Source organism: Aotus nancymaae, unplaced genomic scaffold, assembly GCF_030222135.1.
Source record: "Aotus nancymaae isolate 86718 unplaced genomic scaffold, 86718_ANA_hifiasm-v0.15.2.pri h1tg000028l, whole genome shotgun sequence".
NCBI classification, from domain to species: domain Eukaryota; kingdom Metazoa; phylum Chordata; class Mammalia; order Primates; family Aotidae; genus Aotus; species Aotus nancymaae.
The window spans coordinates 47,858-60,177 of NW_026988441.1; the positions used below are offsets into that span (position 1 = coordinate 47,858).

Sequence of the window (12,320 nt, forward strand, 5' to 3'; positions counted from 1 at the left end):
ATGGTCGTGACCAAATCCGATAGCTGGAAAATAGCATGCAAATGAGGTTTCCACGAGGACAACAGGGGCTTCTCCAGCGTCTGAGTCTTCGCTTTTACTTATGCGTATAATTTAACATCACAAGCACGCGTTAGCATACAAAGGAAAGCATACCCGTTTCACTTGCCAAAGCCAAATTAATATAATTACATACACCTTTGGCAATCATTTTACAGCACAACAACCATTCTAAGCTTGCAGCTATGCAAAAACAGGCAGGGTCCAGGCTTGGTCTGTGACGTTTATCCTTTTCCCATACCTGAGCCAAGATTCAGTGTTCCAATCAATAAATTGGTTATTTATAACTTTGAGACAGAGTCTCGCTTTGTCACCCAGGCTGGAGTGCAATGGCACGATCTTGGCTCACTGCGACCTCTGCCTCCTGGGTTCAAGCGGTTTTCCTGCCTCAGCCTTCCCTGAGTACCTGGGATTACAGGCACACACCACCACACCTGGCCAATTTTTGTATTATTAACAGAGATGGGGTTTCACAGTGTTGACTAGGCTGGTCTTGAATTCCTGACCTCAGGTGATCCTCCCACCTCCGCCTCCCAAAGTGCTGGTATTACAGGCGTGAGCCACTGAGCCCAGCCTATTTCCAACTTTTTAACCTGTCGAGGAAAAAAGTGCAGCTCACTGCCAGTGCAGTATTCTTGGGGCAAACACAAAACAGGTTAAAAAAACAGAGGTTTGGCTGGTTCAATGGCTCTGGCACTTTGGGAAGCCAAGGCAGGCAGATCACTTGAACCCAAGAGTTCAAGACCAGACTGGGCAACACAGTGAGACGCCATCTCTGTTATTTAAAAAATTATTTAATAATAAATAATAGGAAAAAAAGAGAGACTGGAAATCCAGATTAGGATTGAGAAAACTTTCAAATACTGGCAAGAAGCTAACCCTGGACAGACTCAACGCGATGCCACAAAATCGGCTTATAAAAGAATGTCTGGTGTGCCGTCTGTTTCTTAGTTTAAAAAATCTGCATCCGGGCACAGTGGCTCATGCCTGTAATCCCAATACTTGGGGAGGCCGAGGCGGGCAGATCACCTGAGGTCAGGAGTTTGACACCAGCCTGGCCAACATGGTAAAACCCTGTCTCTACTAAAAATAGAAAAATTAGCCGGGTGTGGTGGTGCATGCCTGTAATCCCAGCTACTCTGGAGGCTGAGGCAGGAGAATCGCTCGAACCCTGGGGGCAGAGGTTGCAGTGAGCCGAGATCCCGCCACCGCACTCCAACCTGGGCAACAAGAGTAAATTCCCCTATCAGAAAAAAAAAAGAAGGGAAATTTTCAACAGTTCCTTTATTCACTTATAAATAACAAAGCAACCCTTTCAAAGTGAGTTTTTAAACTGAAAATCTTAGGATTCAATTTAGCCAAATATACTTTATTAAACAATGGGGAAACCAAATTCCAGAAGTAACTTCCATGAGGTGATTCTGTTAGTGGGAGTTCGATTTTTCTTACGCCCTGCTCTGCGTTACCCATCCTGTAGCTCACCCTCTGTACTACTTGGGGTCCTTCTAATCTCCTTTTCCAAATAAGAAAGTCATTGGTGGAGATCTTGGCAATGGCGGCAGAAGACACAGGCGCTCGTGGACGTGGGTGGGTGGTCTCGCATGCCCCGCCCCCTGGCGCTCACACTGTTACTGATTTGCTCTTCTTTCTGTGTGCGTGGTCCTGTGCAGGTGTCTCGGATGCCCCGCCCCCTGGCGCTCACGCTGTTACTGATTTGCTCTTCTTTCTGTGTGCCTGGTCCTGTGCAGGTTAGTCTTCTGCTGTCTCACTGCAAGTTGCTGCAACTTCCTTGGAAAAGCTCTTCTGCTCAGCCCAAGTCTCAAAGAACTAGACCTGAGTGTGAATCACTTAAAAAATTACGGAGCATTAATTTTGATGTTTCCCTTGGTATTTTCCTGTCGTTTAGAGGAGCTGCAGTAAGTCTTCCTACAGTTCTCCTGGATGCCATGTTTCTACTGTGTAAGGGCTTGGGTGGTGGAGTTGGCGACAGAAATAAGACTCTAATGATGGCATTGTGGGTGATAGGGCTACGGGAACCTGTGGTCCCCAAAAACAGGCGGCATGAAAGCAGGGTAAGATTCATTAACCAAACCTTTTAGCTCAGAAAGAGCAGAGTTTACAAAATCCCTCAGATCCTTACCACACAGAGAAGGGTGCCTGGGCCGGGCCCCTGCCCCTGCCCCCAGGGGAACATAGCATGGGAAATGCCACAGGAGACGGGACCCAAAGATCCTGTCCTGGCCCGGCTTACAGTTTCTGAGGCAGAGAACGTCTTCTGGGGTGGGCAATCATAGGGCATCTTTTTGTTGGGAAATAGCTTTATTGGAAATCGGATGCACTGGGGGAGGTGGCCACATCCGAGCCACTGGTACCGGCCAAAGACACCTCAGTTAGGCGTGACGCAGTGGCCTCTGAATAAACTTCAGGAGGAAATACATAACAAGCCACTCCAGCCTTCTGGGTGTGCCTCATCAGTGATGCTGAATAATCAGACTTCTTGTATTTTTCTCAGAACTGATGAGTTTCCACTTACCTAAAAAAAAATTGTTTAAAAAATTCCTTAGAGTTGTTGAATTTGAACTCTTTTGAAAATGTTCTAACTCAACTGTCTTTGGCTTAGAAATAGGAGAAACGCATACCCTAAAAGCATCTCCTGTTCATAAAATAGCAAAACTATGACCTGTGAGCTCCTGAGCTGAGGTGCTTTTGAGACTGTGTAAGAGTATGCTCAGCAGGATGGTATCTGATTTTAAGTTTATTTCTGTCTTGTAGTTATAAATTAAGTCCATGTTACCATGTAATTTGGTACAAATGGGCAGGTAAAATGGAAATTCTGGGGATATCTTTTCCTTCTAGAATCTTGCTTCCTTTGGCATGGCAGTTTATAGAAAACTACCTTTGGAGGGCCGGGCGCGGTGGCTCACGCCTGTAATCCCAGCACTTTGGGAGGCCGAGGCGGGTGGATCACGAGGTCAAAAGATCGAGACCATCCTGGTCAACATGGTGAAACCCCGTCTCTACTAAAAATACAAAAAATTAGCTGGGCATAGTGGCGCGTGCCTGTAATCCCAGCTACTCAGGAGGCTGAGGCAGGAGAATTGCCTGAACCCAGGAGGCAGAGGTTGCAGTGAGCCGAGATCGCACCATTGCACTCCAGCCTGGGTAACAAGAGCAAAACTCCGTCTCAAAAAAAAAAAAAAAAAAAAAAAAAAAAGAAAAGAAAAAGAAAACTGCCTTTGGGAAAATAACATAACCCACCCTCCGTTTTTTTTCATGGCCCTTAGTTTGTGCTTAGTAGGTTGAGATAAATTCACTGATACTGTAGAATAGGGGTCAGAAACCTTTTTCTCTAAAGGGCTAGACGGTAAACACTCTGGGCTTTGTGGGTTGTAATGTCCCTGACATGACTGTTTAACTCTCACATAGCTCAAGAGACGCCTTGAAAAAATGTCCACAAATGTGTGTGGCTATGTTCCAGTAAAACGCTATTTACAAAAGCATAGCTGCCTAGATCGGGCTCTCAGAGCATAGTTTGAAGCTTGCTGTAGACTCCAAACACATTCTTTTGTCATCCTTCAAGCATTATCGTAAGTATAACTGTCCTTTTTGTCTGTTACCGACCCAAAACTGGATAGAGACCCCCTCTATGAGCTCCCGTAGGGCATGTGAAACCCCACGTGCCCTATCGGTTTCATGGGCATGTGGGATGTTACATATTTTAACAGACACGATTTTGCTATATTGTCCACGCCGGTCTCAAATTCCTGGGCTCAAGTGATCCTTCTGTCTCAGCCTCCTGTGTAGCTAGGATTACAGGCGTGCACCGCCACACCCAGCTTTGTAACTACTAAATGAAAAATAGGATTTTCTGGAATCTGCTTTGGTATCTGATTATTCAGTATTTAATACACATTCTATAACAAATACAGAATGTATATTAAATGTCAGACACTCTTCCAGGTGGCTGGAATACATCAGTGAACAGAATAAATATTCATGTGTTAATGGACCTTGTATTGGCACTGGGGGATATAGGAAATAAGAAATTTGTATCTTGTTAGACCAGAGGTCAGCAAACTCTATCGCCCAAGGGCCAAACCTGGCCCTCTACCTGTTTTTATAAAGATTTTGCTGGAACATAGCCATTCATCTACATGTGTTTCATGAATGCGTTCGTGCTGCAATGGCAAAGTTGAGTCGTTGAGACAGAGGCACCATGGCCCATGAAGCCTAAACCATATTCTAGCCCTTTATAGAAAAAGGCTGTCAACTCCTGTATCAGGCAGTAAAAGGTGCTATGGAAACTTTGTATTCAGTACTAAGTCAGGGTACGTAATCGGGAGTGCTGACGGTGGGATCTGGCCATCTCTAAGCAAGGTCACTGTCACCTCACTGACAAGGGGACATTTGAGCAGAGACTTGGAGAAGGGCGTGGACGGAGTCATACAGATCGCTAGAGTGGGGCTTCCAAGCAGAACGAAGAGTTGGTGCGGAGCTGTTAACATAGAAACGGCCAGCTATGCTCAAGAACCAGCATGAGGGCCAGTGTGGTGAGGCAGTGAAGTAGGATTGTAGGAGCAGACAGTCAGGGAGTGCGAATGGCAGGTCACGTGGGAGAGCGTGGACGGTCCCGAGTACTTTGCTTGCTTTGAGAGGAAGGACCGTTTGGTAAAATTCTCTTTATGAAAATGTATTTAGCTCTTCTCGGTGTTGGATTTTGACATGAGAACTGAAAGGTAGAAACACAAATTTCGGAGGAGGTTGCCTAACATAATTCTTTAGGATTCAAGCTCGGGATCGCAAAGGCGTAGGTTAGAAATGTGACTTCCTGGGACGAAAATGCTTAAAACATTCTGGCCTCAGTTTCCTCGTTTGTAAAACCAGGATGAGAGCCTTGTGATCATTGTGAATTTGGTGTGTTGTAAGTGACCTGTGGACGTTAACGCTGTTCTCGGCTCTGTAACAAGTCCCTTATTCACGGACATCACAAGCCGAGTCCAAGAACGCTTAACCCTCTGTGGTATAAATCCCTGGAGACAGGTGGTCATGACTCTACCTCATGTTCCTCTTTTGCAGGCTGTTTGGCTGTTTCCTTACCACCGAGATTTGTGAACATATTGCCTTAGTTATTGTTGCTAATGGAAATCTGAAGAGCCTGGAGCTTGGGAGCAACCACATAGGAGATCCCGGGATGCAGCTGATATGTGATGCTTTGAAACAGCCCTCCTGCGAGTTGGTGAATATCGGGTAGGTGCCTGGGGAGAAAGCTCCCTGTTTTCTGCGAGGAAAAGCTGAAGAAAAGCACAAGAGGAAGTGGATCCGGAAATAACTCGGACATAATGGTCGGGAAACCGAATATGGTTTTCCTTTAAGGAAATAAGTCAGGTGGAAATGGAATGCTAGATGTCACCACACGTCTACATATGTGGACAGTATGAATGGAAACTGTGGTAGGCAGCTTCTAAATGGCTTCCAACAGTGTGATTGTGCCTGTAAGGGTCCTTGGGTTCTTGCCGAGTTTAAAATGAAGAAACTGAGGCCAGCACAAGAAGATCCAATGCGAATTTATTCAGCTCCCGGGTGAGGTTCTGCGGTCCGACAGGAGGGGCCGGAGAAGTTGCACAGACTCCTCTCAGACGTGGGGTTTTATAGGGGGCAGGCAAGCTTGCTATTGGCAGGTAGGCAGGGTTTGAATGCTATTGGGTAGATTTATAAGACTCGACTGCTATTGGGTAGATTTACAAGACTCGACTGCTATTGGGTAGATTTACAAGACTCGACTGCTATTGGGTAGATAAAAGACTCGACTGCTATTGGGTAGCTAAGACTCGACTGCTATTGGGTAGATTTACGAGACTTCTTTTGCATTTTGGCGGGGTTCTTTAAGGGAGGACTAGGCTGTGTGTGTGGGGGGGGGTGGGCATGTCTGAGCTCCTGGAGAGGGAGTGGGGTGTGTCCAAGCTCCTGGAGAGGCAACCAGACTTACAGTGCCAATCACACTCTTGTATCATCATCTCCCTGAGTGTAGGCAAGACCTGTGATTTGCTTCCTTTTTTTTTTTTGAGACGGTCTCACTCTGTCGTTGCCCAGGCTGGAGTGCGGTGGCACAATCTTGGCTCACTGCAAACTCTGCCTCCAGGGTTCAAACAATTCTCCTGCCTCAGCTTCCTGAGTAGCTGGGACTACAGGCATGCACCACCACGCCCGGCCAACTTTTGTGTTTTTAGTAGAGATGGGTTTTTACCAGGTCCATCTGGGAAAGAGGGCTCTACTGCATGGTAAGTTCTTTGGCCCAAAACTTGTAAGGGAGGGATCTAGTAGACATCCACTTCTCACCCGTCTCATCTGCCATCTTTCCCCCAGGATTTGGCCCCATCTTACCTGCGCATCTTTGTTACAGGCTAGAAGAGTGTATGTTGACCAATGCCTGCTGTGATGCTCTTGCCTCTGTTTTTACCACCAACACAACACTAAAAAGACTCAATGTGCTTCGAAATAGCTTCAGTGATGAAGGAATTGTAAAACTCCTGGAGAGCTTGATGCACCCAAATTGTACACTAGAGATAGTTGGGTAAGTTGCTTATTTTCCTTGGTGATGGGAAAAATTCTGTGTTGAGATGGTCTAGGACCTGTGAGATAATGAGAAACCCTCTTGCCAGTTTCAGATACCAAAAAAAAAAAAAAAAAAAAAAAAAAAAGTGTTTCCTCTTGGGAGATGGAAATGTGTGCCTAGTTCTTAAAGCAGAGTACGTACTCGGTGGTGAGGAAAAGGTGACAATTGATGTTACACTTGACATAGAAAGAAAGGGTTCTCTGTTTGAATATTTTCTTTCCTCCATTTGGAGGAAAATCTCATTACCAGAGAAGAAAAATGGGCAGTTCTCACTCTGCTATTTCGTGTTTCCAAATCCATTAAATTCCTCTCGTAAAGCAAGGGTTCTCTTCCTTTCTGTGTTAGCTGACTGTTCCATGTGTGTTCCCACCAACTTGGGGATTAAATGACACGTGACCTCACAGTCTCTATGAGTGTCCTGGCTCCAACCCCGGCTTTGGTCGTCCTCAGGATCTCTGATGAGGCTGCAGCCAAGATGGCATACGAGGCTAGGGTCAGATCTGAAGGTTCATCTGGGAAAGAAAAATCAGTCTGCTTCTCAATCACGTGGTTGTTGGCAGAACCCAGTTCCTGCAGGGCTGTTGGGCTAAGCGTCTTAGTACTTTGACAGCTGATGGCTGGAAGAGACACTCAGTTATCAGCGATGACGCGCTGAAAAGACTCACTCTGCAACTCTCTAACGGTAACTCTCTGTCAAGTTTTGCAAGGCAATAGAGTGAGTTTGTTAGCAAGGCAGAAGTAACAATTCTATGTGGGCTTACCAAAAAGGTGACATCTCATCATCTTTGCCTATTACATAGAAGCAAGTTTGGCCAGGCACTATGACTCATGACTGTAATCCCAGCACTTTGGGAGGCTGAGGCAGGAGAATTGCTTGAACCTGGGAGGCAGAGTTTGTAGTGAGCCAAGATTGCACCACTGCACTCTGGCCTGGATGACGGAGTGAGACTGTCAAAAAAAAAAATTTAAAAAAAGGAAGCAAATCACAGGTCTTGCCTGCACTAGAAGAGAAGGTGATACAAGGGTGAGATTGGCACGAGGTGAGGATTGTTGGAAGCCATTTAGAAGCTGCCTGCCACAGTTTCCATTCACACTTCCCACATATGTAGACATGTCTGGTGATATCTAGCATTCGTTTCTACTTGCCTTATTTATTTTATTTATATTTTATTTTTTATTTTATTTTATTTTATTATTTTTGAGGCGGAGTCTCCCTCTGTCACCCAGCCTGTAACCTCCACCTCCCAGGTTCAAGTGATTCTCCTGCCTCAACCTCCCAAGTAGCTGGAACTACAGGCATGAGCCACCACACCCGGCTAATTTTTGTATTTTTCATAGAGATGGGGTTTCACCATGTTGTCCAGGCTGGTCTCAACTCCTGACCTCATTATCCACCCCCCTCAGCCTCCCCAAGTGCTGGGATTACAGCCGTGAGCCACCGCGCCCGGCTGCCTTATCTTCTTAAAAGAAAATCATATTTAGGTTCCTGAGCATTCAGTTAGAGACTAGGTGTATGCATCCTGGTGACCCATTGTTAAATCCGGGCAGGGGAACTCATTTCCCACTCATGTCCAACTTTTCTCAAGTGGAAAATGGGATGATTGCCTCAGAACTCTTAAAGATTGAATGAGGTCGCAGACTCAATATGCTGAGACCCTGCTGAGTTATTTTCCCTTGTCGTCACCAAATGATAATTTTTTCATAAATATGGATATTGAGTCAAACTTTCAGATGCATAGAAAACCCCATAAACATTACAAATTGTCCAAATGACTTATTCCCTGATTTTTCACCCCCAGGGCTCTTCTCACGTTCAAATGTGTAATTAGATAATTCCATTATCTAATTCCTTCCGCTAGAACATGAGCTCCAGGAAGCCAGGGATATTTTTTCTTCACTATTATAGGTGCTCCAAAAAAGTAAACTGCAGAAATGACCATAATTCAGGTTACAAAGGTATCTGTGCCTACATGCTAATTGGGTTACTCACATACAAAGAGGGCTCAAAATAAGTGACTGAATCCCCCTCTTTGATTTGGAGAAATGAATGTGAGCATGGGCTGTGGTGCCTGCTCTCCAGCTATGTCAACATTTTTTTTTTTTTTTTTGAGACAGGGTCTCTGTCGCTCAGGCTGGAGTGCAGTGGCATGATCATGGCTCACCACAGCCTTGACCTCCCAGGTGCCAGTGATCCACCTCAGCCTCCCAAGTAGCTGGGGCCACAGGCGCGCATCACCGCACCTGGCTAAGTTTTTGTGTCTTTGGTAGAGATGGGGCTTTGGCATGTTGCCCAGGCTGGTCTCAAGCTCCTGAGCTCAAGCAATCCGCCTGCCTCAGCCTCTCAAAGTTCCGGGATTAGATGTGGGTCGCGGCATCCAGCCTGTAAACGTATTCTAGGTGGAAAGTTGGACCCTCAGTGTTGGAAGCTGTGGCATTACCCATTGTGAGGACAGAGTGTGGGATGCGTGGAAAGCGCTGAGCAGGCAGTGACGCTGGCTACTACGAATATTACTTCAAACAGTTCTCCCAGGGGAAGTCTTCCCTTACGTTCTAATACTTAACAGAGAAATCTCTATCTCAGGGTTTTTAGTCTCGAGCAGATTTTCGTTTCCTCAGAGATGGCTTGAGATACTCCCAAGGATGCCCAAAGGACGCCTATGGGGAATTAGGCATTGGCGCAACGAAACTGAGACCACGCACTAGCATCGATGGAGTTCTCCCTCTGTTTTCCTCCAGGCTTCCATTAAGTGGCGTGAGCACAGAAACCCAGCAGTTGCTGACGACCGTAAAGCAAAGAAAACCCAACCTGATCTTTCTGTCTGAGACGTGGTCTGCAAAGGAAGGCAGAGAAATTGGTGTGAGGCCGCTTTCTCAGCTAGGTTCAATAATACCTAATTCTAATTTACAGCACATGTTTTCCGAATTTTCTCCACCCGTGTAGCGTCAAATACAGCATCTGGGCAACTCGTTGGCTCATGTTCTTCATAAACCATATTTGTTATAAATTACTACCGTGACTGGAATGGAATGCGAGAGAATTAGGGTGATGACTTTCCTATTGGTGTGTGTGACCTTGATCCAGTCAACCACTTTCTTCTTAAAATTCCAACACTCTCAAGAGTATTAAAAGGATTATATGAAGTAATAAAAGGCTAAAATGCATTGGAAAAAGGGGTGAAGCATGATTCTTTTATCAGCAGGCATCGCGGAGTAACACTGAAGCAACTATGATCCTTTCGTGATTTGTTTGCTGCTTGATTTTGTTGTGTTTTTTGTTTTTGTTCGGTCTAGGGGCGTTGTTAGAAGGTATCCCTGGGAATCCTGTGAACGAGACTTGATCTCAGAAAAAAAAAAAAATGATTGAATGATTGAATGAATGGTTACATAAGTCTGCAAGCGGTGAAGGGGAAACAACTTCCTCACACAGATTCCTACTAGTCATTGGTGGAATCAGATGGCAGTTGTGAAGGGAGGCCGAGGCGGGTCAGTGCAGGTGTGATGAGGAGCAGTCTGTTAGGTACCCTCAGGGTACGTCCCTCATGACATGCTACTCGGTTACAAACACCAAATGTTAAATGCATTTTGAAAAGTTTCATTATTTGTTAATTAATTAATTAATTATTGAGACAGAGTCTTGCTGTCGTTGCCCGGGCTGGGTGCAGTGGCGTGATCTCGGCTCACTGAAACCTCTGCCTCCTGGATTCAAGTGATTCTCTGCCTCAGCCTCCTGAGTAGCTGGGATTACAGGCACGCCCGGCTAACTTTTGTATTTTTAGCAGAGATGGGGTTTCACCATCTTGGCCAGGCTGGTCTTGAACTCCTGACCTTGTGATCCACCCACCTCGGCCTCCCAAAGTGCTGGGATCACAGGCGTGAGCCACCGCACCTGGCATTGTTTATTTTAAATGGACACATAACGTGGTATGATTTCATCAACACAACACGATGATTTGAAGTATATATACGTTATGGAATGAGTGAGTCTAGCTAATTAACAACTGCATTACCTTACAGAATTATCATTATCATTATAGCTTCCATCTAAACACTTTTCAAGAATATGACATATCATCATTAACTGTAGTCAGCCTGCTGGGCTATACAATAGATATGGTTAAGTTTCTTTCTTTCATCTAACTGTCACAATGTACCCTGTACGTAGGATGTCCCCCTCTCCTCCATCCCAGCCTCTGTCACCACCATGGTACTCTCTTTCTATGAGATCAACGTTTTTGGATTCCGCCAGTGAGTGAGATCACGTGGTATTTGCCGTTCTGCGCCTTGCTCATTTCACTTAACGTCACGTCCTCCAGGTTCATTATGTTGTTGGAAATAGCGGGATTTCGTTCTTTCTCGTGAGCGCTAACATTCTGTCGTGTTCACATACCACAGTCCCTTCCTTCATTCCTCCATTGATGGGCATTTACGTTAGTTCCGTGTCTTGCCTATTGTGAATAGAGCTGCAATAGACATGGGGCTGTGGAGATCTCTCTCACATGCTGGATTGATTTCTTTTGAATATGTATCCAGTAATGGGATTTCTCGGATTATATGGCAGATCTCTCTCTCTGTCTCTCTTTTTCTTTTCTGAGATGGAGTTTTACTCTTGTTGCCTGGGCTGGAGTGCAGTGGTGTGATCTTGGCTCACTGTGACCTCCGCCTCCCCGGTTTGAGCGATTCTCCCTCCTCAGCCTCCCGAGTAGCTGCGATTATAGGTCTGTGCCACCATGCCTGGCTAACTTTTTGGATTTTTAGTAGAGACAGGGTTTCACCATGTTGGTCAGACTGGTCTCAAACTCCTGACCTCAAGTGATCCACCCACCTCAGCCTCCCAAAATTCTGGGATTACAGGCGTGAGACACTGCACCCAGGCCTCTTTTTCATATTTTGAGGGACCTCCCCAAGTGCTAGATTTATCTGGAGAGACTTGGCCGTCAAGGCGAACCCTGGCACGAGGTCCTGAGGCGAGCATGGCCTTGTAGCTGGAGTCTTCCTGACAGTGGGGGTGAACTGAGTCTAGTCCTGAGGAGCCACAGGACAGACACGGAGGAGGGTCATTCTATAGAGTGTCGAGGGCGGGGAAGCCAAGGACGACAGAGAAGCAAATGGATCCTGGAGAGGAAGAGAGAGGCGTGGCAAGGAATGGAGCGCGTGCTCCTGGATGGGGATTCTCAGCCAGAAAGGAAAAGGGGACGTGGTCGGGTCGCTGGACGTATGCGTTGGGTCTGTGGACTGAGCAGTTGTGTCCTGTCAACACGGCTTGTGTGCACTGAAGGGCCGTGTGGTTGTTTCACAGGAGAGCGTCTTGTTGGAGCGGAAGCCACACTGGAGAATTTAGGGACAGCGCGCCACGTCAGGCAGCTCGCTCTCAGTTACTTTAGTGAAACACTATTGATTCTGGGGTGATATACAGAAAGCCGTGTCGATAGGTCAGACATGGTAAAATTTCACAGTTGGGGAGTCTGTGTAAGGAGAAAAATGCATATATTTGAAGTCGTTTCAAATTAATTATTTCGGACATGAATATGATTTCATTTCTAAATTTGGTTTTACTTTTTGTGATGAAGTCTTGCTCTGACACCCACGCTGTAGTGCAGTGGCGCAATTTCAGCTCACTGCAGCCTTTGCCTCCTGGGTTCAAGCGATTCTT

The 12,320-nt window shown here is 46.0% G+C and overlaps 1 protein-coding gene across 1 annotated transcript in view; it reads left to right on the plus strand.

Moving 5' to 3' along the window:
• Nucleotides 1-9,611, plus strand: part of NLRP11 (NLR family pyrin domain containing 11) — a 30,757-nt gene extending 21,146 nt beyond the window's left edge. The window contains exons 6-9 of the mRNA XM_064380752.1: nt 1,806-1,973; nt 5,134-5,304; nt 6,458-6,628; nt 9,407-9,611. Coding sequence (XP_064236822.1) covers nt 1,806-1,973; nt 5,134-5,304; nt 6,458-6,628; nt 9,407-9,611 — 715 coding nt within the window. The remainder of the gene's footprint in view (nt 1-1,805; nt 1,974-5,133; nt 5,305-6,457; nt 6,629-9,406) is intronic.
• The last annotated feature ends 2,709 nt before the right edge of the window (nt 9,612-12,320 follow it).